The 14,189-nt window shown below is 42.0% G+C and overlaps 1 protein-coding gene across 5 annotated transcripts in view; it reads left to right on the top strand.

Annotated features, from left to right (window-relative positions):
- Positions 1-14,189, top strand: part of METTL24 (methyltransferase like 24) — a 140,427-nt gene that overhangs the window by 106,884 nt on the left and 19,354 nt on the right. For 3 of the 5 annotated variants that reach the window (XM_056566316.1, XM_056566317.1, XM_056566315.1), the window contains 2 exons: positions 11,970-12,068; positions 12,388-12,527. In XM_056566316.1, coding sequence (XP_056422291.1) covers positions 11,970-12,068; positions 12,388-12,527 — 239 coding nt within the window. Of the gene's footprint in view, positions 1-4,968; positions 5,066-11,969; positions 12,069-12,387; positions 12,528-14,189 lie in introns of those variants that run through there. The other 2 variants (XM_056566320.1, XM_056566318.1) reach the window with 2 other exon arrangements.

Raw genomic sequence — 14,189 nt, 5'->3', positions numbered from 1 at the left:
CGAATCGAACTATTCAAAAATAAGCTCATCTCTAGAAATAACACGAAGAATTGCAGACTTGTGAGACAGCAAGTGAAGCTAAGATAAGAACTTGTGCCAGGCTGAGCCCACGTTTCTTTAACACATGCCAGGTGTGTCTGCTGACACAATTCACTGACTCACTGCTGAGAAGTTGCTGACAACCATAATTAGGGCTGTCAACATTTTTTTTTTTGGCCTCAGGAGGTGGTTTTTAGTAGGTTTTCTATTGTTGGTAGTAAGAAATTTTAGTGCCCTTGTCTCAGACTATGAAAAGAATTAATCAATGTCTGGCTTGTGACAAAATGAAAAATGCAACAAAATGTTAATAGTATACTGTAGCCATCTGTATTGTAGGTAAAGTTATGCTTAACCTCTTCCCTTTGCTTTTTCCTCCTCACCTTCTAAAAATCATAAAACTTGTTCTTTGCACCAACAATTTTACTTTGTAATACCATTAATAATTTCGCCACAAAATCTACAGCGAAATCAGAGAAAAATTATTTGTAGGGCAAAATTGAAAAAAAATAAAAGCCATTTTGTAATTTTTAGCGGCTTCCGTTTCTATGCAGTGCAGTTTTCGGTAAAAATTGCACCTTATATTCTGTAGATCCATACTGTCGCAAGGATACCCAATTTATATAGGTTTGATTTTATTTTACTACAAAAAAAAATTATAACTACATGCACCAAAATTAATATGTTGAAAAATGTCCTCTTCTGATCTCTATAACTTTTTTATTTTTCTGTATGAGAGCTAATTTTTTGCGCCGTGATCTGATGTTTTTCGCCGTGATCTGAATTGGTACCATTTTGGTTTTGATCAGACTTTTTGATAATGTTTTATTCATTTTTGTTATGGTATAAAAAGTGACCAAAAATATGCTATTTTGGACTTTGGAATATTTTTATGTGTACGCCATTGACTGTGCGGTTTAAATAACAATATATTTTTATAGTTCAGACATTTACACATGCGGCGCTACCACATGTAAATTTTTATTTACACATTTTTTTTTTATTGGAAAATAAAACTTTTATTAGGGAAGGGGTTAAATCACATTTATTATCACTATATAGTCCCATTGGGGACTATAACATTGCAAACACTGATTTCCTACACTGATCACTGCCATGCAGTAGCATGGCATTGATCAGTGTTATTGCCGCTCGACTGCTCCTGGCCGTATCCCAGGCAGTCAATTTTAACAAGCCATTTATTATCACTTAGCTGTTTGACTCCTATAATGATAACAGAAATCACCAGGTGGTTCTGATAAAAAGATTACATACCTGTTACACATACTGCCCGGCATTTATCATTGTAGGTGTAAGTGAAGCATTTTTCTACACCTTTTTTTTGTGCTGGTAATGTGCAGGAGCACCAAATTTATTAAATGGTTAGAGAGCATTTCATAAATTTTGTGCAGGTAAACATTTTCTGAAATCTCTCTCTTCACATACACCAAAAAGCTAAGCTAAGTCTGGGCTGGTGTAGTTTTAGGGTGCGTTCCCACCTGGCGTATACACAGCGTATTTAAGGCTGCACAAAATTTACGGAAGCAGCGGGAAATACGCTGCGTATTCCTTGCTCACTATACACACAGGGCTTTCCGGCGGCAGCCCTATGTGTGCAGTGAGCTTTGGAGGCGGAGCCACGCGTCACAGTCATGCCGGCACACGGCCCTGCCTCCAAAACTCACTACACACATAGGGCTGCCGCCGGAAAGCCCTGTGTGTATAGTGAGCAAGTAATATGCAGCGTATTTCCCGCTGCTGCCGTAAATTTTGCGCAGTGTGAAATACGCTGCGTATACGCCAGGTGGGAACGCACCCTTAGAGACTTTTCAGTGGCTGAGCCTTTTTTGCGCCTTTTTACAAAAAGGCGCAGTTGATAAAACCATTCCATATCATGTGTATTGCCAAAATCTGTGGATCTGCAGAAATGTGTAAACCAAAAGGGGCAAAAAAGTGCAAATAAACCCTGCTTGTGCCTTTTTTGCGCCTTTTCTAGACACAAAAAACAGTCTAAAGACAATGATAAATGTCAGCCACTATGCCCACTTTAAAAAAACAGCCGCCAGAGGTGGAAATGGGTACAAAGTCTCACATTTTTGTGCAAACAACACCTTGACATACATCACAGTTTCTGGCACACTGTTATTTAAAGTGATAAGACAAAAATAGAGCTTTATTTCCACAACCATAAGCACTATGTTTGGAGAGAGGTCAACAAGATCTATAACAAAAAGAATCCCATCCCCACTGTGAAGCATGGGGGTGTCTCATTGATTTTTCATAATGTGTTAGCTTTAATCTTGTGAATCTTGTAAAAATTGACGGCAAGCTGAAAGCAGCATGTTATCAGAAAATACTGGCAGACTTCTGCACGAAAGCTGCACTTGGGACTCACTTGGACTTTCTAGGTTTTAGGTCTGGTGGAAAACCGCATACGGGTTAAAACCGCTGGGGGGGAACTAAAACTGGGCACTCCCGTATCCCTGCCGTATGCCGCCGAAACGCTGACTCCGATCGGCTCATTGAAATGAGTTACGGCGGCATATGGCAGCGCCCAGTTTTAGTTCCCCCCCAGCCGTATGCGGGCCTGTATGGCAGTCCCATGATGTGAACCCAGCATTATGCATGTTTTTAACCGTATGATGTGAACCCAGCATTATGCATGTTTTTAACCGTATATTGGTTGAAATTTGTACACACGTTTTAATACAGTTTAGTCATGTTTTGAGGAATCCGTTTTTCATAAAAAACCTGATACGGGAACTGTATTGCAAAAACGTGGTGTGCATGCACCCTAACACATGTTTTGCTATACACATGTTTATTCCCTTTGTGTGTATTGGAACTAAACCAAAAAAGGGAGGAAAAAAAGCAAATTGGACATAATGTCACATCAAACTCCAAAAATTGTCTGGATAAAATTATTTGCACCCTTCCAAAATTGTGGAAAAATAAGATTATTTCAAGTATGTGATGCTCCTTTAAACTCACCTGGGGCAAGTAACAGGTGTGGGCAGTATAAAAATCACACCTGAAAGCAGATAAAAAGGAGAGAAGTTCCTTTAGTCTTTGCATTGTGTGTCTGTGTGCCACACTAAACATGGACAACAGAAAGAGGAGAACTGTCTGAGGACTTGAGAACCAAAATTGTGGAAAAATATCAACAATCTCAAGGTTACAAGTCCATCTCCAGAGATCTAGATTTTCCTTTGTCTACAGTGCGCAATATTATCAAGACATTTGCAACCCATGGCACTGTAGCTAATCTCCCTGGGCATAGACGGAAGAGAAAAATTGATGAAAGGTGTCAACACAGGATAGTCTAGATGGTGGATAAGCAGCCCCAAACAAGTTCCAAAGATATTCAAGCTGTTCTGCAGGCTCAGAGAGCATCAGTGTCACCGCGAACTATCCGTCGACATTTAAATGAAATGAAACGCTATGGCAGGAGACCCAGGATGACCCCACTGCTGACACAGAGACATATAAAAGCAAGACTACATTTTGCCAAAATGAACTTGAATAAGCCAAAATCCTTCTGGGAAAACATCTTGTGGACAGATGAGACCAAGACAGAGCTTTTTGGTAAAACACATCATTCTACTGTTTACCGAAAACGGAATTAGGCCTACAAAGAAAAGAACACAGCACCTACAGTGAAATATGGTGGAGGTTCAATTATGCTTTGGAGTTGTTTTGCTGCCTCTGGCACTGTGCACCTTGAATGTGTGCAAGGCATCATGAAATCTGAAGATTACCAATGGATTTTGGGTAGCACTGTACAGCCCAGTGTCAGAAAGCTGGGTTTGCGTCCGAGATCTTGGGTCCTCCAGAAGGACAATGACTCCAAACATACATCAAAAAGCACCCAGAAATGGATGGCAACAAAGCGCTGGAGAGTTCCGAAGTGGCCAGCAATGAGTTCAGATCTAAATCCCATTGAACACCGTGGAGAGATCTTAAAATTGTTGTTGGGAAAAGGCTCCCTTCCAATAAGAGAGATCTGGAGCAGTTTGCAAAAGAAGAGTGGTCCAACATTCCGGCTGAGAGGTGTAAGAAGCTTATTGATGGTTATAGGAATGACTGATTTCAGTTATTTTTTCCAAAGGGTGTGCAACCAAATATTAATTTAAAGGTGCCAATAATTTTGTCCAGACCATTTTTTGGAGTTTGATGCAACATTATATCCAATTTGCTTTTTTTCCTCCCTTTTTTGGTTTAGTTCCAATACACACAAAGCGAATAAACATGTATATAGTAAAACATGTGTTACTGCAATCCTTTTCTGTGAGAAATACTTCATTTTCTTGAAAAATTTCAGGGGTGCCAACATTTACGGCCATGACTGTAAGTTGACATCCTATTTTAACAGGTTGTAGACATTTTCTTAAAGTGTAGGACAGAATCATGATGTGAAATTGAATAGATTGTCTACAAATGTAAGCTTGTTAGTCTAAAAGCTATTTCTCTCAACTCCACCATAAATTTGCAGACATCTGCCATTGCATATGTGGTGAGCCACGGGGTGTGATGTGAGGTGCAAGGGGCAGGAGTAGTTGCCCAGGGGCAGATGTTGTTAACCCCTTCTTGTTCGTGACGCCGGGGCGTGGTTTTAACCGAGAACCACTCAAACGGTAGCATCACTAGTCCTAGATTAGGCAGGGCAAATAATAGTCCAAGGCCAGGTTAGGGTCGGCCAGGATCCCAGACAGGTGACCAGTAACAAAGGGGGACCTCGTAGCTTGCTATGACTTGCAGTGACTTGACAGATTATGGTGCAGGACACGCTGACTAGAATTGACTGGACTTGACTTGATATGCTGACAGTTAGTTATGATGACTGAACTTACTGGCTTGTGGCTGCAGTTTAGGCTTGAGGCCTCCAGATGTGCTGGACACTGGCTCTGAGATGTCTGGACTGGATTTGACCTCAGCAGAAGAAGAGATATTGTAGTACCTCCCCTTGTTTATAAAGGGGGGCTGAGCAAGGAGCCCATAGGTCAACTGCGGGTCACCTGTTGCTCTCTGGGTAACAAACATATGACTTAAACATGTGACAAACATTATCATGTGACTAACAATCATGTGACCAAACTCAAAGGTCCTTTACCCTTAATATACAACCTATTCACAGTATAGGGGTACACTGCCGGAGAGCATACAGGGACTCTACCTGACAGGACACAAGGACTCTACGGGACCATATCCTGTACTGGGACACCACACATACATAAGGCATAGGCCATAGGGCTGATCTGAAATCAGCAGGCTCATAGGCTTATCTTTTTTATGTATGGCACATCATTTTCCATGCCAGATCTCTTCTTGGGTCTTTGCAGTTAAAGAGTACCTGTCACCAAGTAAAACTTTTGATATGTGTTACATTATCTAATTTCAATACACTTTGTACATCACGATGATTTAAAATTTTAAACATTTATGTGGGTTTTTTAATGCTTTGAAAAACTAGCCACTAGGGGGTTATGTTCTCTTAGCTGGCACTGTGCTCACAGTGAGTTTGCTCAGGAAGCACATCAGCAATGAGCGAGGCACCTGTGTTAGGTGTAGTTAGGGTCAGGGGCGGACTGACAGGCTGGTCCAATCGGCCGTCGTCCTAAGGCCTGGCCTGGAAGGTGGCCCGCTGTCCACCGCCTGTCACTTTAAATAAAAAATATATATATATTTTAATTTCCCGTGACACCCGGGCCCGGCACCGCTACCGCGGTGTCTATGATTTAGCCGGCGGGCCCGCCCCCTGGAGAACCAGTGGCGTCGCTGGATGGGGTGGGGCGAGAGGGGACCATGGCCCCCCCTAGATCAAGCCGTGCTCCCACGATGCCGCAGGATTTTGTCGTGAATTAATTTTTTTTTTATAATTTCCCGTCCCAGCGTACGTGCGTACTGCGCACCCAGCGTCCCCCTCCGACACAGTAAGCCAAAAATCGTGCCGAAGATGCCGTGGAACTGCAAGCTGCGCCCTGTGCTGGCTTGTTTAAGGTACTGTACCATGTCCGCCCCCTATTCACTCCTCTGACCCCACTGTTACCCCTGTTCACACCCCCCTGTCAGCCATGTCCACCCCCCTATTCACCACTCTGTCACCCCTGTTCACCCCCTGTCACCCCTGTTCACCCCCCCTGTCTCCCATGTCCACCCCCCTGTCATCCATGTCCACCCCTCTGTCACCCCTGTCCATCTCTCTGTCACCCATGATCACCCCCCATCCACCCCCTAGTCTACCCCTCTGTCACCCATGTCCACCCCCTATTCACCCCTCTGTCCCTTTGTCACCCCAGTCCACCCCTCTCTCACTCCTGTACACCCCTCTTTTACCCCCTTTTCACCCTCCTGTCATGCATGTCCACCCCCCTATCCACCTCTCTGTCACCCCTGTCCATCCCCCTGTCACCCATAATGTTCACTTTCCATTGTCCACCCCTGACCACATCCTTGTCACCCATGTCCATCCCCTATTCACCCCTCTGTCCCTTTGTCACCCCTATCCACCCCTCTGTAACCCCCTATGCCCCCTGTCACCCATGTTCACTCTTCTACACCCCTCTACCACCCATGTACACTTCTCTACACCCCTCTGTCACCCCTGTACACTCCTCTACACCCCTCTGTCACCCCTGTACACTCCTCTACACCCCTTTGCCTCCCATGTACACTCCTCTACACCCCTCTGTCACCCCTGTACACTCCTCTACACCCCTCTGTCACCCATGTACACTCCTCTACACCCCTCTCTCACCCTTGTACACTCCTCTACACCCCTCTGCCACCCATGTACACCCCTCTGTCACCCATGTACACTCCTCTGTCACCCATGTACACCCCTCTGTCACCCATGTACACTCCTCTGTCACCCATGTACACTCCTCTGTCACCCATGTACACTCCTCTACAACCCTCTGTCACCCATGTACACTCCTCTACACCCCTCTATCACCCATGTACACTCCTCTACACCCCTCTGTCACCCATGGGAAAAAAAGTGTGGAGCCTAATAGGTTTGTTTTGCAGGTTTAATGGTGGAGAATTGTGGCTGGAAGAAATTGTCATGATGGCGCAGACCAGATGGAGAAGAGAAGGGAACAAGGCTGATTAGAGAAGACGTCATTTGTGAGTTGCTGTCTAAAGCAGTACTTTAACCTACAGCTAAATAGATATAGTGCATTTTGTGTATTGCGGCCCTTTTCCCACTCTCTGCTTGGGTGAGGCTGAGGCCTCTAAGATTTATTAAAGAAATAGCACAGCAGCACAGAGTATTTCTGGAAGGAACTGTAGTGAGGCAGACTGTCTGCCAGAAATACTCTGTGCTGCGGGGAAGCCTACTCCATCTTCTACCTTCCTTTCACCGCCCCCCTACATGATGGTACAGTCATAGATATAAGTTATATTTCACATATAACTTATATCTCTGACTGTGCCATCATGTAGGGAGCGGTGAAAGGCAGGAGTAGGCTTCAGCAGCACAGAGTATTTCAGACAGTCTGCCTCACTACAGTTCTCTCCAGAAATACTCTGTGCTGCTGTGCTATTTCTTTAATAAATCTTAGAGGCCTCAGCCTCGCCCAAGCAGGAGGCAAAAAAGGTAAAGTGTGTGGCTTATTAATGGACTAGTTGCTATTTTTTATCTGCCTTTCACCGCTCACTATATGATGGCACAGTCAGAGATGAGTTATATATCTGACTGTGCCATCATGTAGTTAGCTGTGAAAGGCAGGTACTCCTGTGAAAAACTTTTTTTTTTTTTTCTCTTTTTAAATCAACTGGTGCTAGAAAGTTAAACAGATTTGTAAATTACTTCTATTAAAAAATCTTAATCCTTCCTTATTAGCGGCTGTATACTACAGAGGAAATTCTTTTCTTTTTGGATTTCTCTTCTGTCACGACCACAGTGCTCTCTGCTGACACCTCTGTCTGTCAGGAACTGTCCAAAGCAGGAGAAATTCCCCATAGCAAACATATGCTGCTCTGGACATTTCCTAAAATGGACAGAGGTGTCAGCAGAGAGCATTGTGGTCATGACAGAAAAAAAAAATCCAAAAAGAAAAGAATTTCCTCTGAAGTATGCAGCCGCTAATAAGTACTGGTAGGAATAAGATTTTTTAATAGAAGTAATTTACAAATCTGTTTAACTTTCTGGCACCAGTTGATTTAAAAAAATGTTTTCCACCGTAGTGCCTATTTAAGGTGAGTGAAGGCTGGAGCCAAGTTGGACTGGGTATCGCAGACAGAGATCCCAAGTTGGCACAAAAAGGAGGAGTATAGTTGAGTGTTTTTAAGCGCTTGGTGTAGTTAAGGTTATTGGCATTGCCATCCCTCAAAGTACATCATAGCCTCAAGTGCACTGCACCCCCTATCTATGGCAAATATTCATGTACATACTGGGCGGGGCAGGTGTTGGGCCAGGGGCGGGCCCTTGCTTTATTTGGTTCGGGGGCCCTGAGTGGTGTCAGTCCGCCCCTGGTTAGGGTACATAGTGGAAGTTAGTTTAGTATAGTTTATTTCATGACAGGAACTCTTTAAAGGGGTTGCTGCTCAGCTCTCAGAAGCAGGGCCTTTGAATGGCACTGAGGGTAGGCTTGAAGCTGGATGGTGAAGAAAGCCAAGCCCTCGGCAATGATGTAATTTGCTGATGTAATGTGACACTGGCAAATTATAAAGAACTACACTACTTCCAGCAGGGGTAAGGATGAGGTCTACAGACATGGCGGAAAAAACTCCATAACTTTCTCTGTAGTAAACAGCAGCTGATAAGTACTGGAAGGCTTATGATTCTTAAATAGAAATAATTTACAAATCTGTTTAACTTTCTGGCACCAGATAATAATAATAAAAAATAAAAAAATAAAAACATTTTTTTCCCACCAGAGTTTCCCCTTTATGGACACAGCCCATTTGGGCCTTATAGGGGTGCTTCAGAGCAAAAAAATTTTTTTAATCAACTGGTTCCAGAAAGTTATACAGATTTGTAAATGACTTTTATATAACAATCTTAAGCCTTCTAGTTCTTATCAATTGCTGTATGCTTCAGAGGAAGTTGTGTAGTTCTTTCCAGTCTGACCATAGTGCACTCTGATGCCACCTCAGCCCATGACAGCAACTGTCTAGAGCAGGAGAGGTTTGCTACAGGGATTTGCTCCTGTTCTGCACGGTTCCTGACACGGACCTGACACGAACAGCAGAGAGCATGGTGGTCAGACAGAAAAGAACTATACAACTTCCTCTGTAGCATACAGCAGCTTATAAATACTGGAAGGCATAAGATTTTTAAATAGAAGTAATTTACAAATCTGTATAACTTTCTGGGACTAGTTGATTTGAAAAAAAAAAAATTCCCTCCGGAGCACCCCTTTAAAGGAGTAGTCTCATGCAAAAAAACATCCCCTATCCACCGAAGATTTAGATCCCATAAGTTTAAAATCCCAGGGGTCTGAGCGCTGGGTCCCCCCCCCCCCCCAATCTCCTTTACAGAGCCCCGGCTCTCCCCTGAGCAGCGTGTCACAACCCCCGCCCGAAGCTTAGGAGGGTTACGTTTTCACACTGTAAACTTTATGGTAAAAATTACATGGTTTATTTACTCTGTAGGTCAATACGATTAAAATGATACCCATGTTTACATGCTTTTCTATAATTGTATTACTTTTAAAATGACAAAATTTGTATATTTAAAATTGCTCTCTTCTGACCCCCTACAACTTTTTAATTTTTTTCATATACAGGGCTGTATGAGAGCTTTTTTTTTTGCGTGATCTTTAGTTTATTTTTAGTACCACTTTTGCATATATGGGACTCTTTTTAATCACTTTTTATAATTTTTTGGAATGTAATAAATAGGAAAAATGTATTCTACTTTTTTGCAAGTTTTTTAAAATTTTTATTTTCCTTCAGGGGACTATTTATAGCAACCATCAGATTGCTTATACTGTTCAGTGCTATGCATAGGCATAGCACTGATCGGTAGTATTTGCAATCTTCTTCTTTGGTCTGCTAGAAGGCAGACCAAAGGAGAAGATCCTATAATGACGGCAGGAGGCAGGTAAGGAGACCTCCGTCCGACCTCATGGATTATCTTATTATCCTGCCATTTAAAGCACTGCATTGCTGCAGATGACGGAATCTGTATTGATCATGGCATCTGAGGGGTTAATGGCGGACATCAGCACAATCGCTGATATTTCGACAATTACTGGCAGGTCCCTGGCTGCTGAAAGCAGTCGGGACCTGTCGTGCATGTAGCAAGAGCAGCTCCTGTGCCTGCTTCATGTATAGGACGTAAAAGTACGTCCTGGTGCGTTAAGTGTTTAAGAAGTTACTAACCACATCTGCTGGACGATTGTTCCAAGCATCCACTACTCTTTCAGGTAAATAATATTTTTTCATGGTGCTCCTAATCTTTCCCCCAAAGAACTTAAGATTGAGAGCCCCCCCCCCCCTCTTGTGTTCAGTTTCTGATTAAAAAACACTTCCCTTCCTGACCATTATTTAACTCTTTAAAATATATAAAGGTTTCAGTCATGTCTCCCTTTTCTCTTTATTCTTTGGGGCTATCCAGACAGTAATTCGTTCTGTTTGTATATTTGCCAATTTACTTGTGTTTTAGTTTGCAGTGACATATGGTAGGACTAAAGTATGGCAATTCAGTTGATATAATTATACTGACTCTTTATTAAATGGTGACTGTTATTTCACCAAACTTTGTGTAAATCAATAGTACAAGATACTAAAAGAAACTTTGTAATATATTTTATAAGAGAAACATGCCCCTTTACTTTTCCGACCCCACCCCCCATTGGACTAATCATTTACTCTGTTTGCTGATAAAAATCCACCTTAAAGCACTATGTGAGCTGCCTGGATTGATCTGATAGGTTAAAATGTCATCCTGTAGGCCACAGGAAGTAACCTGACCAAGGACAGACCAATTTCTGCGACATATAAAGCACTGTAATTTACTAATGATCAAAGTGGTGGTCGCATGGCACAGCTAAAGTAATGCAATATATGGATGCAGCTGTGCTGGATTAAAAACAGATAGCACTGTAGGACTATTGATGCTTCTTTAAGGGTATGTTCATATATACATATCCCACTACAACTTTCACATTTCACAGATTTTATGATGGGCATATGATGCTGCAGACTTTATGCTGTGCAGCATAAAATCTGCAACCTTAAATCCACAGTGTGAAATCTGCAGCAGATGTACATGTGAAAGAACCTTAATAGACAATGGGTCATTAGTTCAATGAAAATGCCATGAAGGATGAGCCCTGACAGATATGGAGCCTGCAGCGAGAAAACCTATAATAAATGCAAGATAAAAGCCATCTATTGGCCAGTATTACTGCTATTCCACATATACTCAACAGTTTAATCTGAAAGGTCAGCTGAAATGACAAATATAGGTTAAAAGTAACTATGGAATGTGCATGTTAATGCATAACTATGCAGTAAGTACTAACCAACAAGGTAAAAGTAAATACTTGGACTGTAAAAAATCTTGATAAATACAGTTGCCTTGGATTTTCTTGCTACAATGAAATGTAAAAGAATGTCAACAGCTTAGATATTATGGTCTGGTTATATTATGGACATATTTGTATATTTTATATTGTCAATAAAATTATCACATTAAAGAATGTTTGCAAATTAGCTCTCTTTCAGAAAGAGTCAACAGTCCAATATTTTTGTTGGATTTCGCCATGCAATCTTGCCAACACTTTAGGGATGGTCCTCCCAGACTCCCAGAATTAGGATTATGATATGATTATGATTTATCAACGTTTGCTTTTGTAAGCATGTTCTGAAGGCATTTTTTTATTTATTTTTTGCTTAAAGGGGTACTCCCACCCTAGACATCTTATCCCCTATCCAAAGGGGTTTATATTCCTAGATGATTAACATTTTTTATTTGCTTTCAGCCTGTGCGTTGGCATATTGATCTACAGCCCTGGGCTGGTCATTCACATTCACTTGAAGAAGAAGCTAGACGATTCCTACGTTATATCACAAATTCTCAGGTAAACAGAATTTATAAGGTAAACTGAAAAAAAAACATTGAGCTCTATTAATGGCTTTTTTAATATGAGCACCAGTCACATGTGAACTAAGGCTAAATCCTCTACCTTGCAATCTATCCTGTGCCAAAATTTCATACTACCTTTGATTCGGCTGCATAAATCCACTGATAGACTCCTATTCAGTAAAATGTACAGAAACTATTGATTGATGCTAACATTAGAAAATGCTGGAAAATTGGAAGCTTGTCTATTGTGCTGTCCATATAAGTGCATTTTCTGTATGGAAAAGAATGTCAGAAGCCATATTCCTTCTTCATAGATCACTTGTTCTCACTTGGTGACCAATGGACTGACAGATCATGTGGTTGACACTCTGAAGCCCTGGACCGTCTGCCTGGATAATAAATTCAGCTTAGCACACCAGATCAGAAGTAAGCAATGTCGTGTCTACTCCTTGGGGTAAGATTTATATATTTAGTTTACCAGTGTTTTAACCTTACAGTAACTTTAGGATTATGATTTTGTTCACTATGATTTGAAATTTAGCTTGAATGCCTATCTGTAAACAATGGTACCTGTGGCCAGGATGGTTGAATGCTGTATCATTAATATCATTAGACCCTTTTGTTGAAAGGACAGTGTTTACACTTTTGATGAAATATCTAAATATATACAAATATAAAATGTTGTATTTGATAAATTATAAAATAAGAAATATATATCCCCATACCTGTATAGTATTTAAAAGTAGATACAAAATAGAGATCATACGTGAACTTTTATAACTACCGTATGTGCAAATCTCTTCAAATATTTACCAGAAGTACACATAGAAAAAAAAACTGTATGTTGGTAAATGTTGTTGACAAATGTCTTGATTATTTACATCAGATGCAACTTCTCATCTCACATTTTAGTTCCTCCCAAATTGGTAAAGAGGGTGATAACATGAAGAAAAGTTCTGTAAAACATTACTCTTTCCCTTCTCCCCTTCTGGGTCACTGGAGGTAGTACAAGTGAGAAGAGAGAAACAGGCAACAGGCTGTAATGTTTCTTAATGATGTCACATGATCGAGACAATCTCGCAATGTAAGTCTGTGAGTATATCTCGATTACGTGAAACAGAGTAGGGAGAGGAACATGCTGCAGCGCAGACTTCTCCTGATTGTCAGGGGATGGAACACTCTCGCTAGGCATGTCAATGTCGCTCGGACCTGTCAAAAGTTTTTTTTTCCAAATGACAGGTACTCTTTATGTTAAAGTCCTTGAGTTGTTGACAATTTTATTTTGCTTTTGTTTTGTTTGTTGCTTTCTATTTAGCAATCTATATTTTGAACTAATCTTGAAATCTTGCAGTTTCCATTCTGTCCACTAGGGCTTAAAGGGGTACTCCGGTGCAAAACTTCTTATCCCCTATCAAAAGAAAAGGGGATAAGATGTTAGATTGCGGGGGTCCTGCCGATGGGGACTCCTGCGATCTCTGGGCTGGCGGCAGCGGTATCCGGAACACGGGAGCATGTAGCTCCCGTGTTCGTGATGTCACGCCACGCCCCCTCTATTCATGTCTATGGGAGGGGGCATTATGGCTAGTATGTAGCCGTCACGCCTCCTCCCATAGACCTGAATATAGGGGGTTGCGGTGGCTGTAGTCGCCAGTCATCCGGCAAGGAGCAAAGTTCGCTCTGTGCACGGATGACCGGGATGCCGCGCCAGCGATCGCAGGGGTCCCCAGCGGCGGGATCCCCACAATCTAACATCTTATCCCCTATCCTTTAGATAGGGGATAAAATGTTTTGCGTCGGAGTACCCCTTTAACTACACTGATATAAACCAAAGAGAAAGCGCAGCTACGCACTGCAAGTGTGAACTAAGCTGTGTAATGCACGTATGAGGCACAAAAGTAGTAAGCGGTCAGCTTAGACAAGTGGTGCTCAATGTCAATACAGTTCGCAACATAAATTAATCTAAGAGAGAGCTTTAGAACGACATGGCACTGACCACACTGTAGTCTTGAACCAGATGTTTATTGTAGTTTCGCTGGAACAAACATCAAGTCAATAAAGCTGACACACTGCTGGGGAGAGGGGCGGTTGCAGGGGCAAGGCAATGTCCGTTTTGCGT

The sequence above is a fragment of the Hyla sarda genome, chromosome 3, assembly GCF_029499605.1.
Source record: "Hyla sarda isolate aHylSar1 chromosome 3, aHylSar1.hap1, whole genome shotgun sequence".
Classification (NCBI taxonomy): Eukaryota; Metazoa; Chordata; class Amphibia; order Anura; family Hylidae; genus Hyla; species Hyla sarda.
Note: the sequence above shows the minus strand (reverse complement) of the source record. Positions and strands in the feature narration are given on the sequence as shown.